Source organism: Catharus ustulatus, chromosome 8 (assembly GCF_009819885.2).
Source record: "Catharus ustulatus isolate bCatUst1 chromosome 8, bCatUst1.pri.v2, whole genome shotgun sequence".
NCBI lineage: Eukaryota > Metazoa > Chordata > Aves > Passeriformes > Turdidae > Catharus > Catharus ustulatus.
In genome coordinates, this window is record NC_046228.1 from 27,054,365 (window position 1) to 27,074,575 (window position 20,211).

The 20,211-nt window shown below is 46.4% G+C and overlaps 1 protein-coding gene across 1 annotated transcript; it reads right to left on the reverse strand.

Moving 5' to 3' along the window:
- Positions 1 to 2,286: 2,286 nt before the first annotated feature.
- SNCG (synuclein gamma) lies at positions 2,287 to 19,423 on the reverse strand. Its single transcript, XM_033066771.2, has 5 exons — positions 19,071 to 19,423; positions 12,932 to 12,973; positions 11,933 to 12,060; positions 3,785 to 3,862; positions 2,287 to 2,671 (listed from the first exon to the last, which is right to left on the reverse strand). Exons 1-5 carry the CDS (start codon positions 19,189 to 19,191, stop codon positions 2,642 to 2,644), a joined length of 399 nt encoding a protein of 132 aa, XP_032922662.1. The 5' UTR covers positions 19,192 to 19,423; the 3' UTR covers positions 2,287 to 2,641.
- Between the last annotated feature and the right edge of the window lie 788 nt (positions 19,424 to 20,211).

The following is a 20,211-nucleotide window of genomic DNA, read 5'->3' on the forward strand; positions in this document are numbered from 1 at the left end:
ATAATTCATAGGGTGAGATGAGTAAAAGAAATTCTTGATAGCCCAGACCATGACCTGCTAGCAAAAAATTATTTTGCTAGTGCTTGCTTCCCTCAGCACTTACATGGGGCAGGGGGTGGCAGCACTTCCATAGTGAAAATACTTTCTCCTGTGGGATGCTTCTGATGCATCTCCTCCATCATTCCACTTTTCACTTTCCTTCCATCACCTCTCATTACACTTGCCTGAATACTCTTTGAAAGCACAGACTGCCTTTCAACAAACCAAACACACATATAACAAAGTTTAGTTGAATAATTAATGGACAATATTTTGTCTCTTTAATGAGAGACCCTTCTGCTTCAAAAGGAACAAGTCTTCACCTTTCTTACCTCTGACAAATGAGGCTCAGACCTCTGGCTTGTGCTCCCCACAGTTGGGTGACAGCCAGTCTGGGAAAGGGAGAGGGGGGAAATAGCAGCTCACTGAACCATTGCATAGGCACAGCACTACCCTGTTCCCACTCACTGACACAGGGTATTCATGTGGGAGGAAACTGCATGTCCTGGTGTCTATCTCCAAGACTTGTGACTGCCTATGCAAGATGCACAAATGCTCTCTGGGCTCTGACTGCCATGGGACTAGACCAGACCTGTGCAGGGACTGTACCTGCCTGGGCCCAGAGCAGTGCTCTCCCACGTGAGAGGCAGGCAAGTGCAGAGGCAGATCTTTAGGAAACATTCAGACACTTTTGGTGCCCAAATGTTGGGCAGCTGTCAAGCAGTGTTTTCAATCCTGCAGTTCCAGATACAGGTGTGTAAATACTGGTAAAACACTTTCCCTCCTGCATGGAAGGAAAGAGCCGCATGCTGCCCTCCTAAGCAACCATGTAGCTCGGTGTGGCAGAAATGTGGCCTGGCATTCTTAGCTCAGGAATGACCATTCTATCCTGGTTTAAGCCCTTGGAACCAGGGGCAAAGCCTGCTTTGAGAGATGGGCATTTGGGGAGCAGCTTACTCCTCCTTTGAGTTACAGCCTCTCCTGCCTCCCTCACATGCCCTACATAGTGAAGGCATTCAGCTCCTTTTTTTTGTAAAACACTTTTGTTTGTATCCCCACAAAGGAAAGCTTTTGAGCAAAAGGTTTTTCTGTCTCTTTCTAGCGAGCACTGAGAATAGACTGCAGCCTCCTGCTGCTGGGCATGAGTATCTCTTTATGTCCTCTTACCTTGGCCTCAATTTTAGTTATTCTGTTTAATTGGTAGATATTTGCAGGACATCAGGAAAGAGTATGCACATATCAGACACATCTTCCTTTGAGGGGCCTTGTTACCTCTGCTAGGGCTCTTTTGTTCCCTTTCTGTGTTGAGATCAAAGACCCACTGGGATGGGAATCCTGTGGTCTCTGCAAGGCAATGTTTAACACATACTGTTATGCCTGATAGAGGCTGCCAGCACACTTGCTAGATGCTTCCATGCCACAGCAAGTCTCTTCTGTAATACCTTCCATAGTCTTCATCATTCAGCAGCTTAATGCAGATTATGGGTCTGATTTGGAAGCAGTTTAAATCTCAACAGTTTACACTGGCTTCTCCTGGATTTGTGGGTGCTCTTCCTGCAGGTAAATAAAAGAACCCATTTTTATACCCATACCTACTGATGTGCTTTAAAGTTAGCCCATTATTTACAGCAATGAGCAACATTTTCCTGCTCTGTACCCTGGTGAATGTGGAGGGTCTCTGCTGCTCTCACTCAGCAGCTGATCTGCAGCCTGACAGAGTGCTGTAACCGATACCAGCTCCGTGTTCATGCTGCACCAGAGATTCTCCTTTGGCACCTGCCCTCACACTCACACACTTCACAGCAACCCTGCCTGTCCCTGCCAGCAGCTGTGCACTTCTGATCAGGTCGATTGGTGCCCATCACATTTCTTTCATTAGCTTCTGGCAGCTTGTTACATCCTGATGTCAGGACTGTCAAAGCGCTCTGGTGCAAACAGAATAAACTGAGCTCAACATCACTTTCACGTTCCTTTAAAAAGCCTCCTTTCATCCAATATCACCTCCACATTCTCTCTTAAACATGGCAAGTATTTAAAAAGTGAAATATTTGTTTTTCAGCCCTGAGAGAAAGCCAGCCTACCTACAGTAATGTCTTCAGAAATATAGTTTTTCATGATTCTTCATCTCTTACAACATGATTTAAGGCCCTTACAGTTTTGAGTATCCTAATACTGCACTTTCACGGGAAGAATGTTGGGAGGGGATCCACATCTAAAATGTGCAAACAAAACTGAAAGACAAAAAACTTGTTCAAACACTTTTTATTAGTTTAAAAAAAAAAAGTATTTCCACATTGGCTAGAGATCCCAAGTGCCAGTGCATATGGACGCAAGACACAGATTTGTGAGTCCAAACAAAATATACAAAGCAATTGGGAGGCCAGGAGGGAGGCTGGGGAAGACACACAGCCCAGTACACACCTGCAGTTACTTACAATTAGAGGAGTCTGGCTTACATGTATTGTACGACTTGTTTATGAGGCAAGTGCAAGACTACAGAGCTGGATGTAGTTAGTCTATGGAAAGTGGGATTTTCCTGTTGTGGTGTCAGCTAATACTTCCATGTATGCTCTTGGAACGGTCTCTTTTGGGCAAGAATTCCCTAACTTGATGGATTACCTTCAGTTTCACCCTGTGAGAGAAGATAGATAAGAAAATAGGTAAATATTTCCAGTGGAAAACATATAAAAATAAATTTAGGAGAAAAATCAATGCTGATAGCCACCATACAAAACCCCACAAACAGCTAGAAAACAATGAGAACTACAGGTGATGCAGAAAATAAATGAATTATCCATTCCTTCTGGAAACCAGACACGCTGCTGCTGTAACTCAGACCTCTGGGGAAAATGAGGCTGGGAATTCACATGTGGTGGAAGTCAGGCTAATGTGGGGCCAGGTTCCACTGGCAGGGGTGTCCTGCTTTGTACTCCTGGGTCTGCTCCTGCCTGACCCAGCCTGACATCAGCACTGGTGCAGCCATGCCACAGTGGGATATGGGGCCCATTTCTGGGACTGGCAGGGGGGGTGATGGCTGGAAAAGGGTGGTAGGTGCAAGCTGAGACTTTTGGGAGCTCTGGGGACCATGAAAACAGCCTGAGCTTTAGAAAGGCTGAAACCTGTAGGGTTTGGGCACATGCAGTATTTGTGGAAGGGGCAGACAAGGTCTTAGCACTGAAATTATAAAGGAAATACCACATGAGAAGTGTTTGCTCCTGCTGTCCACGTTGAACAAAAAGTCATCCTTGTTCAAGAGCTGAAATTGGCCCAGAGACTAATGTTTGACCCAGGACTTCAAAAGAACATGGCAGGTAGAACAGTTTAAAAATTAAATAAACTCATTTAAATGCAGAAAAACTTACAGATAAACCAAACTTGTTATCTAAATCTCTTCTAAAGCATGGCTGCAAACAGGAAAAAGTGTGATGACAGAACCACAGGACAGCATTAACTTCTATATGTGCATTTACACCCCAAAATCAACTCAAATCAGGCAGCCTTGCAATCTGTACATCTGTCACTCATGGAAAATTCCAATTTAAGGAAGTGGCAAAAACAAGAACAGATGAGCCCAAATTTTTATCCAACACCTCAGGAAAGTGGGAACAGCAATGTGCTCCTTGCATGATACAGTTCTAGAGGCACAGGAGGCAAGGGCAGATTCTGCCAGGGGTGGAATCAGGAATGCAGAAGGAGCCCAGGTGTGGCACAGAGAGCCAGGGCAGCAGGCTGTGGCACCACTCACCTCTCCGCCAGGGCTTGCTGGGGCCCCCTCTCCCTCCATCCTGGGCTGGTCGGGCGGCTGCGGCGCTGCCAGGTCCTCCTGCCAAGTCACAAGCAAGATGTTTGTCCTTGCTGCCACATGCAGAGTCATCCCCTAATCTTAGACAGACTGCACTAGATGGGGCTGAGCATTACAGCCCCAAGCAAAATAGCAGCTTTGATAGATGGCAGATACTGCTTGAAATCCATTTCTGTTGTGCAGCTGGATAGAGCAGATATCTATGAAAAAGCCAAGTCAATTCCTTACAGCCTGGTTTAGAGTCTTTTTTGATACAGAAAATCAGTTCTTTTTCTGTCATTGATACCAGAGTTTTGACTCCTTCAGTGTGAAGAAATTTGGGAGGAACAAATAAATTCACATATAGCAAGGCTATATCCAGCCTTTCCCTGCATTATCTTGCCCTAAACACTCATTGCATACACTAAAAATAATTAAAGATATAGCAGTACTGGGGTGCTGGTAATGTCATGCTTCAGATAAAATATCACTATCAAAGGATAAGCTTTTCTTTTTGTTTGAGTCCAAGCATTTACTTAAATATTTTGGGCTCTTCTAGCTACTTGCCTATGTCTTTCAGCTACCTTCCTATTCACAAAAGAAGAGAAAAAAGTTACATTTCCAGGTAATTACGTTTAACACAATTTGGCTGCATGGGAAGAGAAGACAAAATCCTGACCATACTGGATTTACTGTAATTTTAGTTGAGTTCACTCAACTAACATTACAAAGCTTCTCTGTTCCCTTCAAGTATATGTACCCAGCAGTTTCCCTGAATGACTGCTGCATGATCAGGGCCACCATAGAAGGAACCAGAGACATATATATTATGGAAAGGAAAAGTAAATTTTGCATGGAAGGCAAAGTTATGAATTTCAACATATTGGAAACACAAGGCTTGGTACTTGGTGCTGTTGCTGATGCAATGAAAATTAATGTCCCTGCCAAACCTACTGTAAACAGAACTTTATGCTCCATGTGTTTAGGGAACTCTTTTCCTTTACTCACAAGTCCTTTCCTGTCCAGTCACAGCTGTTCTCATTAGTAGGAGAATATCCCTATCACCCCCACTGCTTTTTGGACTGAATTTGGGATAAAAAGGTGATGTGAAGTAAAAAGGGAAAAGTAGATGGAGTTACATAGATACAAAGTGGAGTCCATGAAAATTTAATCTGGAAATTAAACTTCAGATCCATTTGTGGCAGCAAGGGGAGCCAGGAGGTGGAAGCACTGCAACCTGCTTGTCCTACCTATGGGCTTCCTGCTCTCCACACAACCTACTGAGAGATCAATCCACTGGAGACAGAAAATAGCCAAAGTACGAGCTGCAGCCCTGTACTGATGTCTGTCACAGCTGCAGGCATTTCTCCATCTCCCTGCTGAGACCAGAGCTAATCAGTCTGTTTGTGGAGAGCACCATGGTGTCTCCAGATGAGCAGCACAGCGTGACCACCTTTTCCTAAGGAAAATGCCCTTAACTTGCACTGCATTGTTGGCTGAAATGATTATTGCTGGTATCAGCCTGAGTTGTGTTAAGCAAGCCCAGGTAACCAAATGCCATCAAACTGCACATCATGGAAGGCAGTTTCTCCTGCAGAGACCTGCAGCTCTTCAGGGGAGGCCACTGCTCTGAGGAGCCACTCGGTCACAGTCTTTCTGGAATGAGTCAGCTCTCCTGCTGCCAGCAAATAGCTCACTACTCTGAATTTATGGATGCTCATCCAGCCTCAGGATCCAGCCTGTGGCTTTAAAGCACTTTACATTTGCATTTATATTACATTTTGCATATCTACACCTTATAACTCAACAGCGCCCATTAGGCCAAAACAGGCAAATAGCCTCAAATTGTATTTTGAAGCTTTACAGATTTTTGGCCATTAGGTGGAAAGGAAAGAAACCTCCAATGCAAGCCACTGACAATAGCTGCAACAGCAGTATTTCATAGTGCTTTGCAGGTGAAGTTACCAGCTGCTGTGTGAAATCATGAAGGTCAATCAAAGGCAATTGCCTAAGGTGCTGAGCTGCATTGGGAAAACTGGGGAACAGCTCACAGGAACACGGACCAGGGCAGTGCACTCCATCTTTCTACAGGGTATGAGCACCTATTGTTCCTGTGGGCAGGGAGCTCGGCTTTGGTAGATGTGGCAGGAGTTTTGGGAGAGGGACACCTCTCTCAGGACCACCTTTGGGACGCTGTATCCAAGAGCAATGGGTGGGCTGGAGAATCCCTGTTCAGCTATTTTGCTGCTTGTTAGATCCCTTAAATAGTGCTCTCTGCCAAGACTGCTCAGAAGGCTAAAATTCAACCATCTATTTTTAGAAAGGGAAACTACTGAGTTTCTGCAGGGTGTTATCTAAGCAGTGTTGGAGGAACCAGCACAATAGCAGGATGAAGAGGTGTCAGTCTGTGTTAGGGATGTCGCTTCACAGCCTTTTTCTCACGCGCTTCCACCCTGCCCAGAATAGGGAGCAGGAGATGAGGAAGGGCTGCATTCTTCTGATGGGTGTCAGCTGGCTGGGGATTTCAGGGACTGCTCAGGAGACAACATGCAGAGGAGGACCATGTGGTGTAGGGGTCTTCAATTTATTCAAAGAGCCAGAAATTCCTGGGCACCAGCTCCAGTCATAACACTGACTCACAGGACAATGCTGGGCAAGAAGGAAGGGGTGAAAATCCAACTTCCTTGGGTGGCAGCAAGAGTTTTCCCATTCCTGTCAGCGCTCATCTCCTCATTAAAAGGGGTAACATATTTTAAGCAAAAGGCATGTTGAAACCATGAAGCAATTAGTAACACTTCTCCTGCTCTTAAAGGGTGAGCCAAATATTTCCTGTCTGAAATTATGTGCTTTCTTAGAAAAAAGTATTTTAATGAAAAAAAATAAATATTTAGTTTGCTATGGGCTATTTTCTTCTATTTTTGGGTGGGCTTTGAAAAGTTGAATCTTTTTTTGCTAGTGAAGAAGGAAATTGAAGTACTTGAACATAATAGTTAAGTGAAACACAAAACCTCAGAATTCCTTCCAAGAATAGTACACGTTTTTAAATATTTTGTGTGGTTTAAAATATTGTTTTATGTAGAATATATAAACCACAGGAGATCTATATATATGAAATACAATATTTTGACAAGGTTATGAAACAGAGGTACATGTTCAACTATCACAATTAAAAACTCAACAAATTAAGACCAGCCATTTATAAAAATATTCCTGTGTAATGCTAATGGATCTTAAATAGACTGTACTATAGGCTTCTGGGTTCAGATATTTTAATAAGTTTTTTAAAAACTGATTTTAAAAGCTCAGAAATACTGGAAGAAATTAATTACAATTTAATTCCTCAGATTTCTCATTTTCACATGTTCTATGAAATTTGCTTTTTCAACTCTTCAGGAATTGACTTGTCTGCTGTCATATTATCTTACAGGCCAGTGGGATTTTTGTTGCTGTCCCCAAACATTTGGACAAAAAAAATCTTTTTATCTTCCTTATATAACAGAGAAAGCAGTCCAAATATTGGATACTGGAATACACCCGTCAAATCTCAACAAATTCAGTGGCAAGCAAGATTCCTTTATATTATTATTATGGCTGTAAAGCCAGAGAAGTTCCCTGGCAGCCTGATCTGCTACAAATCTAAGAGCCCTCAAATAGACATCAGTTGCATAAGGTGGAGAGGTTCAGCCTCCTGTAGTGCTCTTGTCCTTGGGTGCTGGAGCAAACACGATGCTGCCTGGCAGCATCCCCAAACCACTCCCTAGGGAACCCTCAGGCAGCCTGGCAGGTCCTGTGGACGAGTTGTCCTGGAGAGGTTCCAGGCTGAGTGTGCTCAGTGATGCCAACAGCTCTGACTAAGGGGTCAACCCTTGATTAAAGTGAGTGGACCCACCAACAGGATAGATGGGCATGCAGGATTCCTGTCTTACCCTACGACTCCAGATAGATTTTTGGGGTGGCTTTGTTTTTATCCAGCTCACAGCCAGACTCTCTGAGAGTCTCCTGCGACTGCTTATACAAACGATACATGGGATTGCTGGGGTACAGCCTTGAGCAATGAAGCACATCCATGGCTTTGTAGGCTTTAAGGCTTCACCAGTGCCACTAACTCAGCTATTTTACATGGGAAAATGTCTGCCTGGATGGACTAATGAGACTGAGAGGGAAGCACAGAAAAGGTGCAGAGTACCCCACTCCATGCTGCTTTTGCAGTCTGCCGTGCTCCATGACATGTGCAGGGATGCCACTGGGATGCATCACTGCATCAACTAAGTACAGGGAAGCTTGAATACAAAGGGAAATAAGTTTCAACTGTTTATTCTACCTAATTGTTGGGTAGTTTGGCTGCTGATTTCCCTGCTCTTCCAGCTCGGCAGCTCTGCCCTTGGTGGCTTCTCAGATGCCCTTGGTTGCTCTCTCTCTGTCACACCTGCCCAGCCCAATCTAACTTGAACAGGAAGGTCACTCAGTTTCTGCTTCTAATTCCTTCCGTGCAACAGACTCTTTGCATCAGAGACATCTCAGGGTGTAAGTGAAGGGAATTAAGGCCATGAAGAGCAGCCTTTCACATTCAAGATGTGCAGTTGTTATGAAAGAGATGAGCCATGGCGTGGGTGTGGCTCATGTGCACCAGATCAAGTGCACAGAAATGCTGTGATCCAGCAAACACACCCAGCAGTTGCACATAACTGACAAATGCTCAATTAATGGGATGAAGTGAAAAAAAGATCAGACCCAATTCAAAGTGACAGAGTCATGAACTGACAACTAAGTCATAAAAACTGACAGGACAAATAGATCTAAAGGGAAGATTTAGGTGGAGGGTGAAGGGAAGCATCAGTTACCTGGGAAATTGTTCCAAACCCTGAGGGACATTTTGAGAGCATGTGTATGTACATGGGCTTGTTCCCAACCACGTGGTGTCTGCATTGCAGCAAGCTCTGTGCTGTGTCATACAGATGAAGAATTAATCCTCTTCTAAGACAGGGGTATTTAGTGGGTGGTTATATCACTGGAATCTCTTAATGTCCACCGCAGGGCTGGGGATGGGTGCAAAGCCACAGACAGAACACTCTACTGACTGGTTTAAGTCCTTTTTCTATCAGAAAAATTGTGGAGGGTTTATAATCTCTTCATTTACAGATTTTTAAATTAATTCTTAAAAACTCCCCCAAATGAGTCAATACTTTGTGGTACTCAGCAGTGACCAGGTCAGTGCCAAAGCCCTATCAGGCAGTGTCAGCACTACTCAAGGTCGTTCTCACTGGTGCTTGGCACCCCTCCATAAATGTAGGGTTACTTCAGCCCCATTTCCTTCTGTGTGGCTCTGAGTTCTCCCCACAAGGACAGTAAGGAGCAGCAGGCTGCCAGGGGGTCCACATTTCAGTGCCTGCCATGATGCAACAAAGGGCTGAATTATTTTCCATGGTCAAAGTCACACCTGCACCCCACAGCTATCCCGAGCAAAACTTAACCCAAGAACCTTAGAGTACCCCTCTCTTTCCTAATGTGTACCTGCCACTGATCCCAGCTGTCAAATGCACAGATAAAATGGCAACAAGCTCTCTGTAATTGATATTAATACTGGGAGCAGTCACTGGGGACGTTCCTTCTAGGCCCCTCGAGTGCCCAACCGTGAGTCACTCCAGCACTGCTCAGTGCCATGCATTCACAGATCCCTGGCACTTTGACCAGCCCTTCTATAGCAGGGAACAACACTGGAGATAGTTGAAACCCAAATAAGATCTTGGCAAATGCTCTGTGTAATTAGAAAGAGGGAGGATGGTATGAAGCACAAACAAGTCTCAGGACTGGATGCAACTGGATGCTTTCTCAAACTTCTGGGGCTCAAATGCTTGTGATGATTCCAGGACTGCAGGATTATAACAATGGGTATTCTCTGTTTAAAAATTTAAAAGTTATACATTTTCACTTGATATATCTCCAGTGGGTCTCCCAAATGCATTACAGTGCCTGGTGCTGCTATTGGCAAACTCTGGATGTATTTCCATTAGTAAATTGTGTACCATGATAGGAGCAGTTCTGGAGAAAAAACAGCTGGTGCTGAGAGCCCAGCACAGCTCCTTATACTCCTTCCAGGGCCCTCCCTCTGGGGCAGCTTTGGCTCCATGGCAATTACCCATTAGCTGTGGGGATGCACTCGATGTGCATGTGGAGCTCAATCTTCTGTGTCTACCTGGATCTAAAAGGTGAGTATGAATAAAAGATTTGCATTCCTAAGCTGAAAGATACCAGCAGAAAAGATGAACCCTCTTTCACGGAAACAAATGTTTTTCCTGAATTTTTTTCTCCTGTGATTTGTCTTGTTTTTCTCCTCCTGTTTTGAGTCTGCTGCCCACCTCTGCTCTTTGGCATGATACCATGATGCTGTATCCAAAGCAGTTTCCTGGCTCCATTTAGTCTGCCCTTTAGCATGTGACACGTCCTAATTTTTTATTTCTTAATCAATCTCCATTTTAAGTCTAAGCAATCAGACATCAACGAAGACATCAGAACAACTGTTCAGATGCTCTCTGGAAAACCTGCACTGGTTTAAGTGCTGAAATTAGCTGTATGTAGCTGTGAGTCTTTGAGGTGGGGTTCTCACTCAGGAGGAAAAGGGAAGAGGATTGCTACTGCTCAGTCCTTGCTGGAGGGGAAATTATCTGCTCACTATCTGCAGCAGGGATTCCTACCATCAGCAAATTCCTCACTCTCCTGGGTCAATCACCCCACAGTCAGTCTAAAGGTAGGAAGGGGTGCTCTGGCCCCATGGAATTAGGAATTGCTGTTTGCACTCCTGAAGCCTAACTGCTGTTCCCTGTGGGAACAGAGATTAAATTTATCCCAAGGGCTTAGCAGAACTCCTGTATCTGCCCTTTCCACATGCTTTCAGGAGGACATTTTGCGTCACTTGTAGCTGCTGTTCTCTTTTGTTACCCTATTCTCTCAGGATTTATATGCTGTGTAGAAGTTTTGTTTCACATCACAATGTGTTTATGTGCAGGTCAGGAAATTAATCAGCTGACTATCTGAACAATTAAAACAATTTTGGCCAGCCTGACTTTGCTTTGATTCTGGGTTTGTTGTGACTCATAAAGCTCATGTGGCCATCAACAGCACCGATCACACTCTCTGAGAGGGGAACGAGACTGGTCTACCAAAGGGCTGCCAAGTATTGGCCTCTGCTGTACAAATGGGTGCTGTTTGTTACCAAAGCATCTCCTCTAATGATCAACACTGCCTTCACCTAAGGAGCTGTTCTGCTCCTTCACATGCCCCTTAATCCCCTCACTTGAGGAAGCCCCTTTTGTCAAATTAGGCTGGAGGACAGAAGATGCCTTGTCTGAATCTGGCTTAATCCGTACACAATTTGGGTCACACGGCGTTCTATCAATAAGCACTCGGTTGTTGTCAAACCAGCAGGAAGCAGAGCAGCAGGGTCAGGCCTTCTGCTGGAACCAGGCTGTGCCTGACTTGCTGCTGCCCTCTGCTGCCTCTGGAGCTGCCGTGGCCAGGGCAAGCCTGTGCATCCCACCTGCACTGCACAGGAGTGAGGGCAACTGCTGGCTGCCGTGCCTTCCCAATCTGCACATCCCTGAGCTCTGACTCAGCCCAGCTGTTCACTGCCACTCAGACACATTTCTACTCAAGCCTCTGGGGAAAATGTTTTCCTACGTTCATAAGAAAGTTGAGAGCCAAACTCTTGCCAGCAGTGCCCACTGACAGGACAAGACACAACGGGCACCAAGTGGTTAATGTGTCCATCTGAACAGAAGAAAACAATTCTCTTTTTTCCTATGAGGGTGGTCAAACACTGGCACAGGCTGCCCAGGGATATTGTGGAGTCTCCTTCCATGGAGATATTCAAAACCCAGTGGGACAGTCCTTTCTCACTGGCCCTAAGGGGGTTGGACTAGATGATCTCCTTTCAAGCTAAATAATTCTGTGACTGTATTAAGCATTATATGATAATATTAAGTATTATACAAAAGCAGATATTGCTGAAAGCCTTTCGTTAAATAAGTAAAACCATCAACTGTAAGTATTTGCAGGTAGTTTAAGTGTAATTTAAAAGCTCTTCTCTCCTGCTCATCACAGAAGAAACAAACACACCTTTTTTACAACTCCTGTAGTGGCCACGATGGTCTCTGCTCCTTCTACAGTCTTGTTTGCCACTGTGTTCACGCTGGCTACTACAGCTTCTCCCACCACGTTGGCCTGCTCTTTGGTCTTCTCAGCAACTGCAGTTTCAACAAAAGCAGAAAAGTCAGCAAACTAGACACTGCCAGAAGGCTGCCAAATTCCCTGGGATGACAAAATTATTGCATTGATTTAAAAGAAGAAATTAGTCCTGATGCAGTCCTCATTTGGACTTTTTAGATGAGATCATGTCTGAATTTAGGTCGTGTACGTGAGGATTTTTGTCTGGCACAAAATGCTGCTTAGAGAGCAGCACTGCAGCCTGTCAATCTTTGTGAGCAACCAGAGAAAGAAAAATTCATTGCCTATTACTAAGGGACAACAGTGTAAATAAGGTATTTTGCATTGCAGACTGTGCATGACCTCTTCCAGGTTACCTTCTGTTTGATTTAATAGCCCTTGGCAGAAAAAAGCAATAGTTATGAAATTCTCCAGGGAAAGGATCCATTCATGTTCCTTCAGGACAGTCCATATGGCTGCTCTGCCTTGGAGCTGGAGATGGAGAAGGAACCCTTTGGGTCCCTGACCCAGCAAACGCCTGACAGGACTCTCCCAAAGACCAGTTTTGGCCAGACAGCAGCTGATGCAAGTAAATCCTCTCTGCGTGCTGGGCTGTGCACCTGACATTGTGAAATGTCTAAATTGCTGTGAATCATCCCAGTCTGCCAAGTAACCTTTCTGTGATTTTTTCTTACCTACTCTACTGATTAAATATTTTCTCCCATCCGTGTCCACTGCAAATGCCAGACCCTGAACCATCACTCCTGGCAAGCAGCCTGCATTTATCAGTGGAAAGGTCAGGCAGATCAGTGGTGTCCCACAGAGACCTCCCACTTGGCAGGGGTGATGGCCTTCCCAAGAGGTCTAACAATCACCACAGATTCCCACATCCCTCTCAGGCTGTGCACTTACCTGAGGTCACACTTTGCACTACACCCTCTTTGGTCTTGGTGCCTGTGAAAGGAAACACAATCCATCAGTGCTGCCTGGAAATCACACACTGATTCTGGACACAGATGGCTTCCTGCTCTGAGGAAGTGCAGTCGGGAGCCGAGGTGCTGCTGGAATCTCCTGCTCAGACACAAACCATTTATGGAATCAGAAAAGAGACCAGCTTCCCCCTCCAGTAAAGCCAATGAGTACCTTTGTGTTGAGAGTTGGGAGAGCTGCAACAGCAAATTCTCTGGAGATGCCTAGACCTGAAAAATCTTGATTATGAAAAATTATCCCTGCAGTATTTCCAAAATGAGCAGTTGAGTAGTGGTAAATCAACTTTAAGCTAGTTGTAAAAATGACTGAAAATAAAATCACTGGGTAAAACCTCACCTACTCTTGGAAGACAAGAAATCACATCCATGACTCTCCCCTGCCTTTCAGCAGGATACTTGCTGCAGTGGTCATTTAAAGTCTCATTCTATTCCACTAATAAAGACTGGAGAAACCTGAAAGTACCACCACCCACCTACTACATACCTACTTACTAGATTCCCAGTTTGGTTCCTCAGCCTAGGCTGTAAGTGCCTGCTCACAGCAATACACAGACAGCAGATGGTTTTATCTCAAATTATGAAAATACACCATATGTATGCTTACATTGTAATTTATCTCACTGTTCTCAATGCAGAAAAGCTAACAGGATGTGAAGGCATTCTGCTTGCAACACAAATAGCCCTAGGGAATAATTAATCTCTGTGATTTTCCTCCATGCTTGAAGTGACAAGCTATATATCCCTTCTACTTGATACTGCTGCAGTTAAAATCATATGGTAGATGGGCAGCCCCCATGGTAGCTAGGTGTTTTACACATTTAAAAAATAAAGGATCAAATTTATCTCTCTTGGAAGTTAAACAAACACAAGCCAAAATATTCCACTGGTCCCACTTTACTGTGTATTGCAAATCATCTGCACCTATACAGGTTCTCTTCAGGTTTCCCCTACTGACACAACAAAAGGATTTCTATGGCCAACTATCAAAATTATTAAAATGGACAACAATCAGGCAGATTTTTGACTCCATCAGAGTGGAGCATCCATGGGTGTAATGGGAGAAATCAGCTACAAACCACAGCTCATTCGCATTAACAGCCTGAAAAGCAAAACAGGTGCAGTGCCCTGATAACAACAGGTCCAGCCCAGCTCTGTTCTGTTCTACATGTTATGTATTATTGAATTCAATTCTCAATTGTTGATTTATAGTGGTGGTTGCAATGTTTGCCTGGGGCAGAACAAAACTCTTCTACTACAATATGCCCTCAACATTTCGCTCCACCCTCCCAAACTGTCTCAGAAGTCAAGAGATGAAATCTTTGTACCTTTAACTTGTTACTGCTGTAAGCTGCAGTTCCTAGTGATGCACATGTGCACTGCTGTGAACTGGATTTAGTAATGGTGCCCATGACACACAAACGTGTGCAGAAGTTCAGCACTAGCAGAGCAGGGGGAAGTCTCAAGCCACAAATGTGAGCCCCTGAATGGGCCAAATACACAAGGTTCAGTTCAGACACCATTCTGCTTCATTTTCCCTCCCAGTACCATTCCAAGAAAAGGCTGTCACAATATTGATTTGACATACAAGGTTGTCTCATATCAGACCCAGATGCTCAAGCTTAGCCCTTTGCTGCTTTTTGGTCAAACAGCAATTGATAGGTAAGCAAAGTACATGATTTGCTGTACCAGCCTTTCATGCCTTTGCATTTTTGCAGTAAACATGCTCAGTGAGACAAGAGCTGCACTTTTGTATGTTTTTCTGCCAGACTTTTTAAGGTGATTATCTGGGCTCAATTATTTTATGAGGGAGGGGAGTGGGCAGGTGCTATATTTAAGTATGGAAAATAACTCCAGAAAGGAGGGAGGCAGATAGAAGAAAAACATCCGAATCCATTTCATGATAGGAGCAATGTCATTGGGAAGAGTCACTGCTGCAGCCTGGGGAGAGCTCGCCCCATCCTCCCAGCCCAGCCACACCCGATGACTCAGGCTCCCATCCATTATGCGCCGCATGAAACCCGACCTTCCGGCGCACGCTCCTGCCAGCAACCCGCATCTGTTGAATCAGAAAGCAATCACCTGATGCTCAATCTCATTTCACTCATTAGTCCTTGCCTGCAGCTTCTGTACCCAGAATTAAAAGTTCATGCATCCTGCCTCTTCTGAGTGCCGTGAGTCATCCGCAAGAGCTCTGGGACCGCCAGGGTGGGACCGAGCTGGTGGAGTGCTGTGCCCTGGAGAAGGTCTAGAGCAGAAAGGGATGTTTTGATGTACATTATGTCCTGCAGGAATCACTCAGTTTAAACACAGCTTGGTGTACCGGGGCTTTCTGCAACACACTGTTGAAAATCATTCTGGAAAACTAGAAGTGCATTCTCTGTTGAGGCTCCCGAACTATAGCATTAAACAGTACTAATGACTCAATACTCTGATGTGGCTTTGCATTAAATTCATTAATTAACTTCAGCATCACTGACACCCCTATTCAAACCTAATTTTAAAAAAAGCCCACTGAACCAACTTCTGGATCCACACTAATCGTGCAGGGATCTCCTGACACTTCAGCACACTCAGAGGCTGCTAGAATTTGGAGAGCAGATGGTGATTTCACCAAGTGCACAGGTGACCCATGGTACAGGATTTCTCCCTCTCTTGTCGTGCACTCTTTTCTCCACCCCAGCAGTTCAGCAAGGCTGGGGCAGGGCAGGAGCACTGCACTGCAGCTCAGCACAGAGGGAGGCATCTCCTGCTCTGGCAGGGGCTGTGGGACCTGAACCTGTGTGGATCAGAGGGGGGGACAAGGTGGCCACAGTGTCCCAGTGATGCTGTTCACTCCACAGATACCTCTGAGTGAGCATTATTTTATTCTCCTGGGCAGCAGCAAGTGACTCACCAGATGTGATGGTTGTGCCCAGACATTTGGAATCCTTCTCAGAGAGTCAGCAATGAATTAACACAAACCTGAATAAAAGTCAGGGATTCATTCACTTCATCCATCCTAGGCCCTGGGTATTTTGCTCTCTTTCCTGATGTTCTCAAAAGACCTTTGAGGTTCAGTACAGTATTATTCTCTCCTAGCATCCAAAAATTCAATTCTCATCACCTAATGCTCTAGATGAAGCTGCTGGGATAGGGCTGTGCTAGGGAAGAAGCAAGGAAGGAACAGTTCAGGACTTTGATTTACTCTTTATGTGGCACAGAGTCACAAAAGGCAGCATGAACAACATACTAATCATTCCAGTTTTAAACAGTATACCACACCTCCACCTTCTCTGGCTACTAAAACAAAACCTCCATTTTCTGAGCTAATCAGCATCTGGCCTTTACTTTTCCTGCCTGTGAAAGACTGAGTTTTCCCTAAAGGGGGGAGCTTCCCAACAGGAATTGAATCAGGCCAAGGGAAAGCTCTGTCCAGTGCATGACTGGGCAGGAACTAACAGTATACCAACAACCAAACCAAAAAAAGGAGACAGCATGTAATTCTCACCTTGATCCTTATTTGATCCTCATTCAGAGATTAAGGTTTCAAGGTTTTTAGTTTTAGGCTCATTGAAAAGGTCAGAATCTCCTAAAGAGACCTCTTGGCTATGCAGCAATGAAAACCAGGTCACAGTATGGAGCTGTACAACGTGACTAAACAGAGATGTGAGAAATTATGTATAAAAACTCTGAATAACCCCGACACAACTCAGATCTGGAAGCAGGTGGAGCAGAAGTGCCACAATGTGACACTCATATGACACTTCTTAGACTGGTGTTTCACTTACTGTAATTAGTTTAGCTGTTTACAGGTATGCTGCTTACCTTTTTTCTTGTGGGTCAGCTTCAAATTGATATGTGAACTGTTACATCCATTAATTTCCAGCATGTCAATAATAAAGTACAGTAAATTCACGAATACAAGCCGCACTGACTATAAGCCGCATCTCTGGGTGTTGGCAAATATTTTGGTTTTTGTCCATAGATAAGCCGCACACGAATATAAGCCGCTCTGTCGTTCGCAGCGAGGACCCGCGTGCAATTATTAACAGAACGGCGGGAGGGCGGGGTTTACTGGCTGAGCTAAGGCTGTGCAGGCTCGGCCCGCTAGGGGCCGCTGACGGGGCCAGGTGGTCCAGCACGGTGCTGCAGCTCGGGGCTGGCCGCCGCTGCCCCTGGGCTCGGTCACCCCGGGTCGGCGCTGCCCTGCGGTGGCAGGCAGGGACGGAGCTTCCCCTGCTCCTACGGCAGCGGCGGTGGGCGGGGACGGAGCTTTCCCGCGCCCGTGGCGCCGGCGGCGGGCAGGGACGGAGTTTCCCCGCTCCTGCCGGGGCGGCGGCGGGAGGGGACAAAGCACCCCGTCGGCTCCCCGAGCCACGGCAATGGCTGCGCGGGGCTCCCGTCGGCTCCCCGGGCCACAGCAATGGCGGCGCGCGCTTCCCCCCCCCTCCCCGGGCCGCGGTAGGGGCGGCCCGGGTCCCCCCTCTCCTCCCCGGGCCGCGGTAGGGGCGGCCCGGGTCCCCCCTCTCCTCCCCGGGCCGCGGTAGGGGCGGCCCGGGTCCCCCCTCTCCTCCCCGGGCCGCGGTAGGGGCGGCCCGGGTCCCCCCTCTCCTCCCCGGGCCGCGGTAGGGGCGGCCCGGGTCCCCCCTCTCCTCCCCGGGCCGCGGTAGGGGCGGCCCGGGTCCCCCCCCCCCCCTCCCCCGGCCGCGGTAGGGGCGGCCCGGGTCCCCCCCCCCCCTCCCCCGGCCGCGGTAGGGCCGGCCCGGGTCCCCCCTCTCCTCCCCGAGCTGCAGCAATGGCGGCGCCGGGCCCCCCCCGTCTCTCCCCTGGGCTGTGGCAGAGGAGGAAAGAGAGCTCTCCCGCCTCTCTCCCCGCCCCCCGTGCTGCCGGCAGGGAGCCAGGCTCCACCCGCGGTGCAACAAAGTAGCGATTTGTAACAATCGCAAAATGCCGACTTTGCAGCTGCTCGGCTCAGCACTCTGGCAGGCACTTCTGAGGTTGTATTAGCCGCTCCTGATTATTAGCCGCATTTCCGGTTTAGGAGCAAAATCTTAGTCAAATTGGTGCGGCTTGTATTCGTGAAATTACTGTATTTAAAAATTCAAGATAAAGACCTTGCTAGACCTGCTACATACAAATTTTGTATTTAATTTGCAATGTACAAATATATATCTGTAGCTGCTGGCAATAGAGCAGTTTTAAATATAGTAGCTAAGTACAGCTGTGGATGTTGCAGTATGATAGCAGGAAGAGCCTGAATGTAAACTTTCCTACAGAAAGAAACACTCCCACATCCACCAAAAATAAAGACCTGTGTGAAATTCAGTAATCAGCAGTGAGATAATCAGTCTTGGGAATCTATGACTCTTTAGTTTGTATTATATGGAATATCTGACCATCCAGCCATATAATTGCATGTGCTAGATAAGTGGAGATAGTGGGTTTTGAGGGTGACCTTGAAAGGGGAGGTCTCAGCCCATTAACTGTGAAAGAGGTCTCTAGGCAGGACATCAGGCATGCTGTTTTCCAGATCCTATTCTTTGGGCAAAAGGAATTTGGGCGTCTCTTGTAAAGCAAGATTTATGTGTGCATGGGCAACGAAAGAGGTTGGTGAACAGGAGAAAGATTTCAGGACAAACCCATTTGTTTGTGGGGAAACAGATGCATCCTGCCATCCCCTCTTCCTAGCACCGTGTGCTCCTCTCAGGGACCTCCTCAGTGAGTCCCTCCCAGCGTGGAGGTGAGGCAGAGACCAGCAGTGCTCATTTGCCTGGAGAGTGCCTGACTCACCCTGCAAACAGTCAGTGAACAGTCAAACACACCTTACACCTGATCATCTGTTCCTCAACATCGTTCTGCCTTCCCTGAAGCAGAGGTTTCTATGCCTAGCATACAGTTGGGGAAACTGAGGCACAGGGAGTCTGTGGTACCTCAGGTTCACACAGCAACTTTGCAGAACTCAGGGTCTTATCCAGACTATCCTGCTAGTCACTCCCAAGCTTCAGCCACAATATAATTTCCCAGACTTTCTCAGAGACAATCTGTTCATGCCCAAAAGTAGATCAAAACTATTTCTCTCTTACCTACATACATTACCCCTTCTTTGGTCTTCTCTGCAGCCTCTGTCACTCCCTGCTTGGTCTTTTCTGCAGCAGCCACCACACCTTCTTTGGCAATGGAGAAACCTTTCTTAAAGACATCCATTCTTGTTGCTTGCTAGGGTATTATCTGGGATGATCTGAATGAGGGAGCAAAAGCAGCAAAAAACACCTCGAGGCTGGGACTGCGAGATGCAGCCTTACCCTCGGCAGCTACTCTGCTGCTCTGGCAGGCTCTGCCTTTGCTCTTCCTCCTGTGCTGGATGAAGGCAGTGTGGCAAAGCTCACAGCCCTCGCTGGCTCTTATTGATGAAGTGTGCTGCAGTGTAGCCAATGCCCGTGTGCAGCTGATACTGAAATATTAATGATACAGATCTGCTTGGGAACCTTTAAGAAGGGAGGGGGAGAGGAGGACGATGACAGCAGTAGGTAAGGAGCTGTCTGGAGAATTTCCAGACAGCGTTTTTAAAATATGCTGCTATGGTCTCAGTGAAGGATGGTCTCAGTGAAGAGGGAGACTTCAGCAGAAGAGCTGGGTTCCTCAAAGGGCATCTTCCCAAGGGTGCAGCAGGAGCAACACACCAGCTCTCCTGGGCTCCTGAGGGTGGAGGGCATGGAATGCTGACAGTGTTTGGAGCAAACAAACAGGGTCAAGGTTTCTTGGTCTGGCAGTTACCAGAACCCACCCTGCACAAAATGGTAACAAGAACATTATTTCTAGTAAATCCTGAGAAAAAGAGAACCAGCTACAGCTTGGTGCTCAGGTGAAGGGAGCTTGAGGTCCCACCTGCTATGTTTGTCAAGTGTGAAGTCATTCTGTATATATTGTGTGGTTTGCTCAGCTGTACATCCCATTACAACAGTTCATTTCTGAAAAATCAGACTGTTAGGGGAAATCCTGTTTCCTATTTGTTTCTCTGAGATGCTGTAGACAGAGCCCTGCTCCGCCACTGCAGAGTGAGACAACATCTCACACCAAACACCATCCCTCACGTCAGTGCTGGTGCTGCAGGGCACAGCAGGGTGAGAGCAGCCAGCACAGACTGACTGGGGAAATCTTACAAAGGATCCATCCAGCCTCAAGGCCTGGCTAGGAAAAAATACCAAAACATGATCATTAATCACA

What these genes read in the sequence shown, in the direction of transcription:
- SNCG (XM_033066771.2), bottom strand. Translation starts at nt 19,191, where the DNA reads ATGGATGTCTTTAAGAAAGGTTTCTCCATTGCCAAAGAAGGTGTGGTG. An exon ending in AGAAGGGGTAATGTATGTAG is followed by an intron (nt 12,974 to 19,070) that starts GTAAGAGAGAAA and finishes TTCCTTTCACAG; the next exon opens with GCACCAAGACCAAAGAGGGT. An exon ending in CTACAGGAGTTGTAAAAAAG is followed by an intron (nt 3,863 to 11,932) that starts GTGTGTTTGTTT and finishes GTGACTTGGCAG; the next exon opens with GAGGACCTGGCAGCGCCGCA.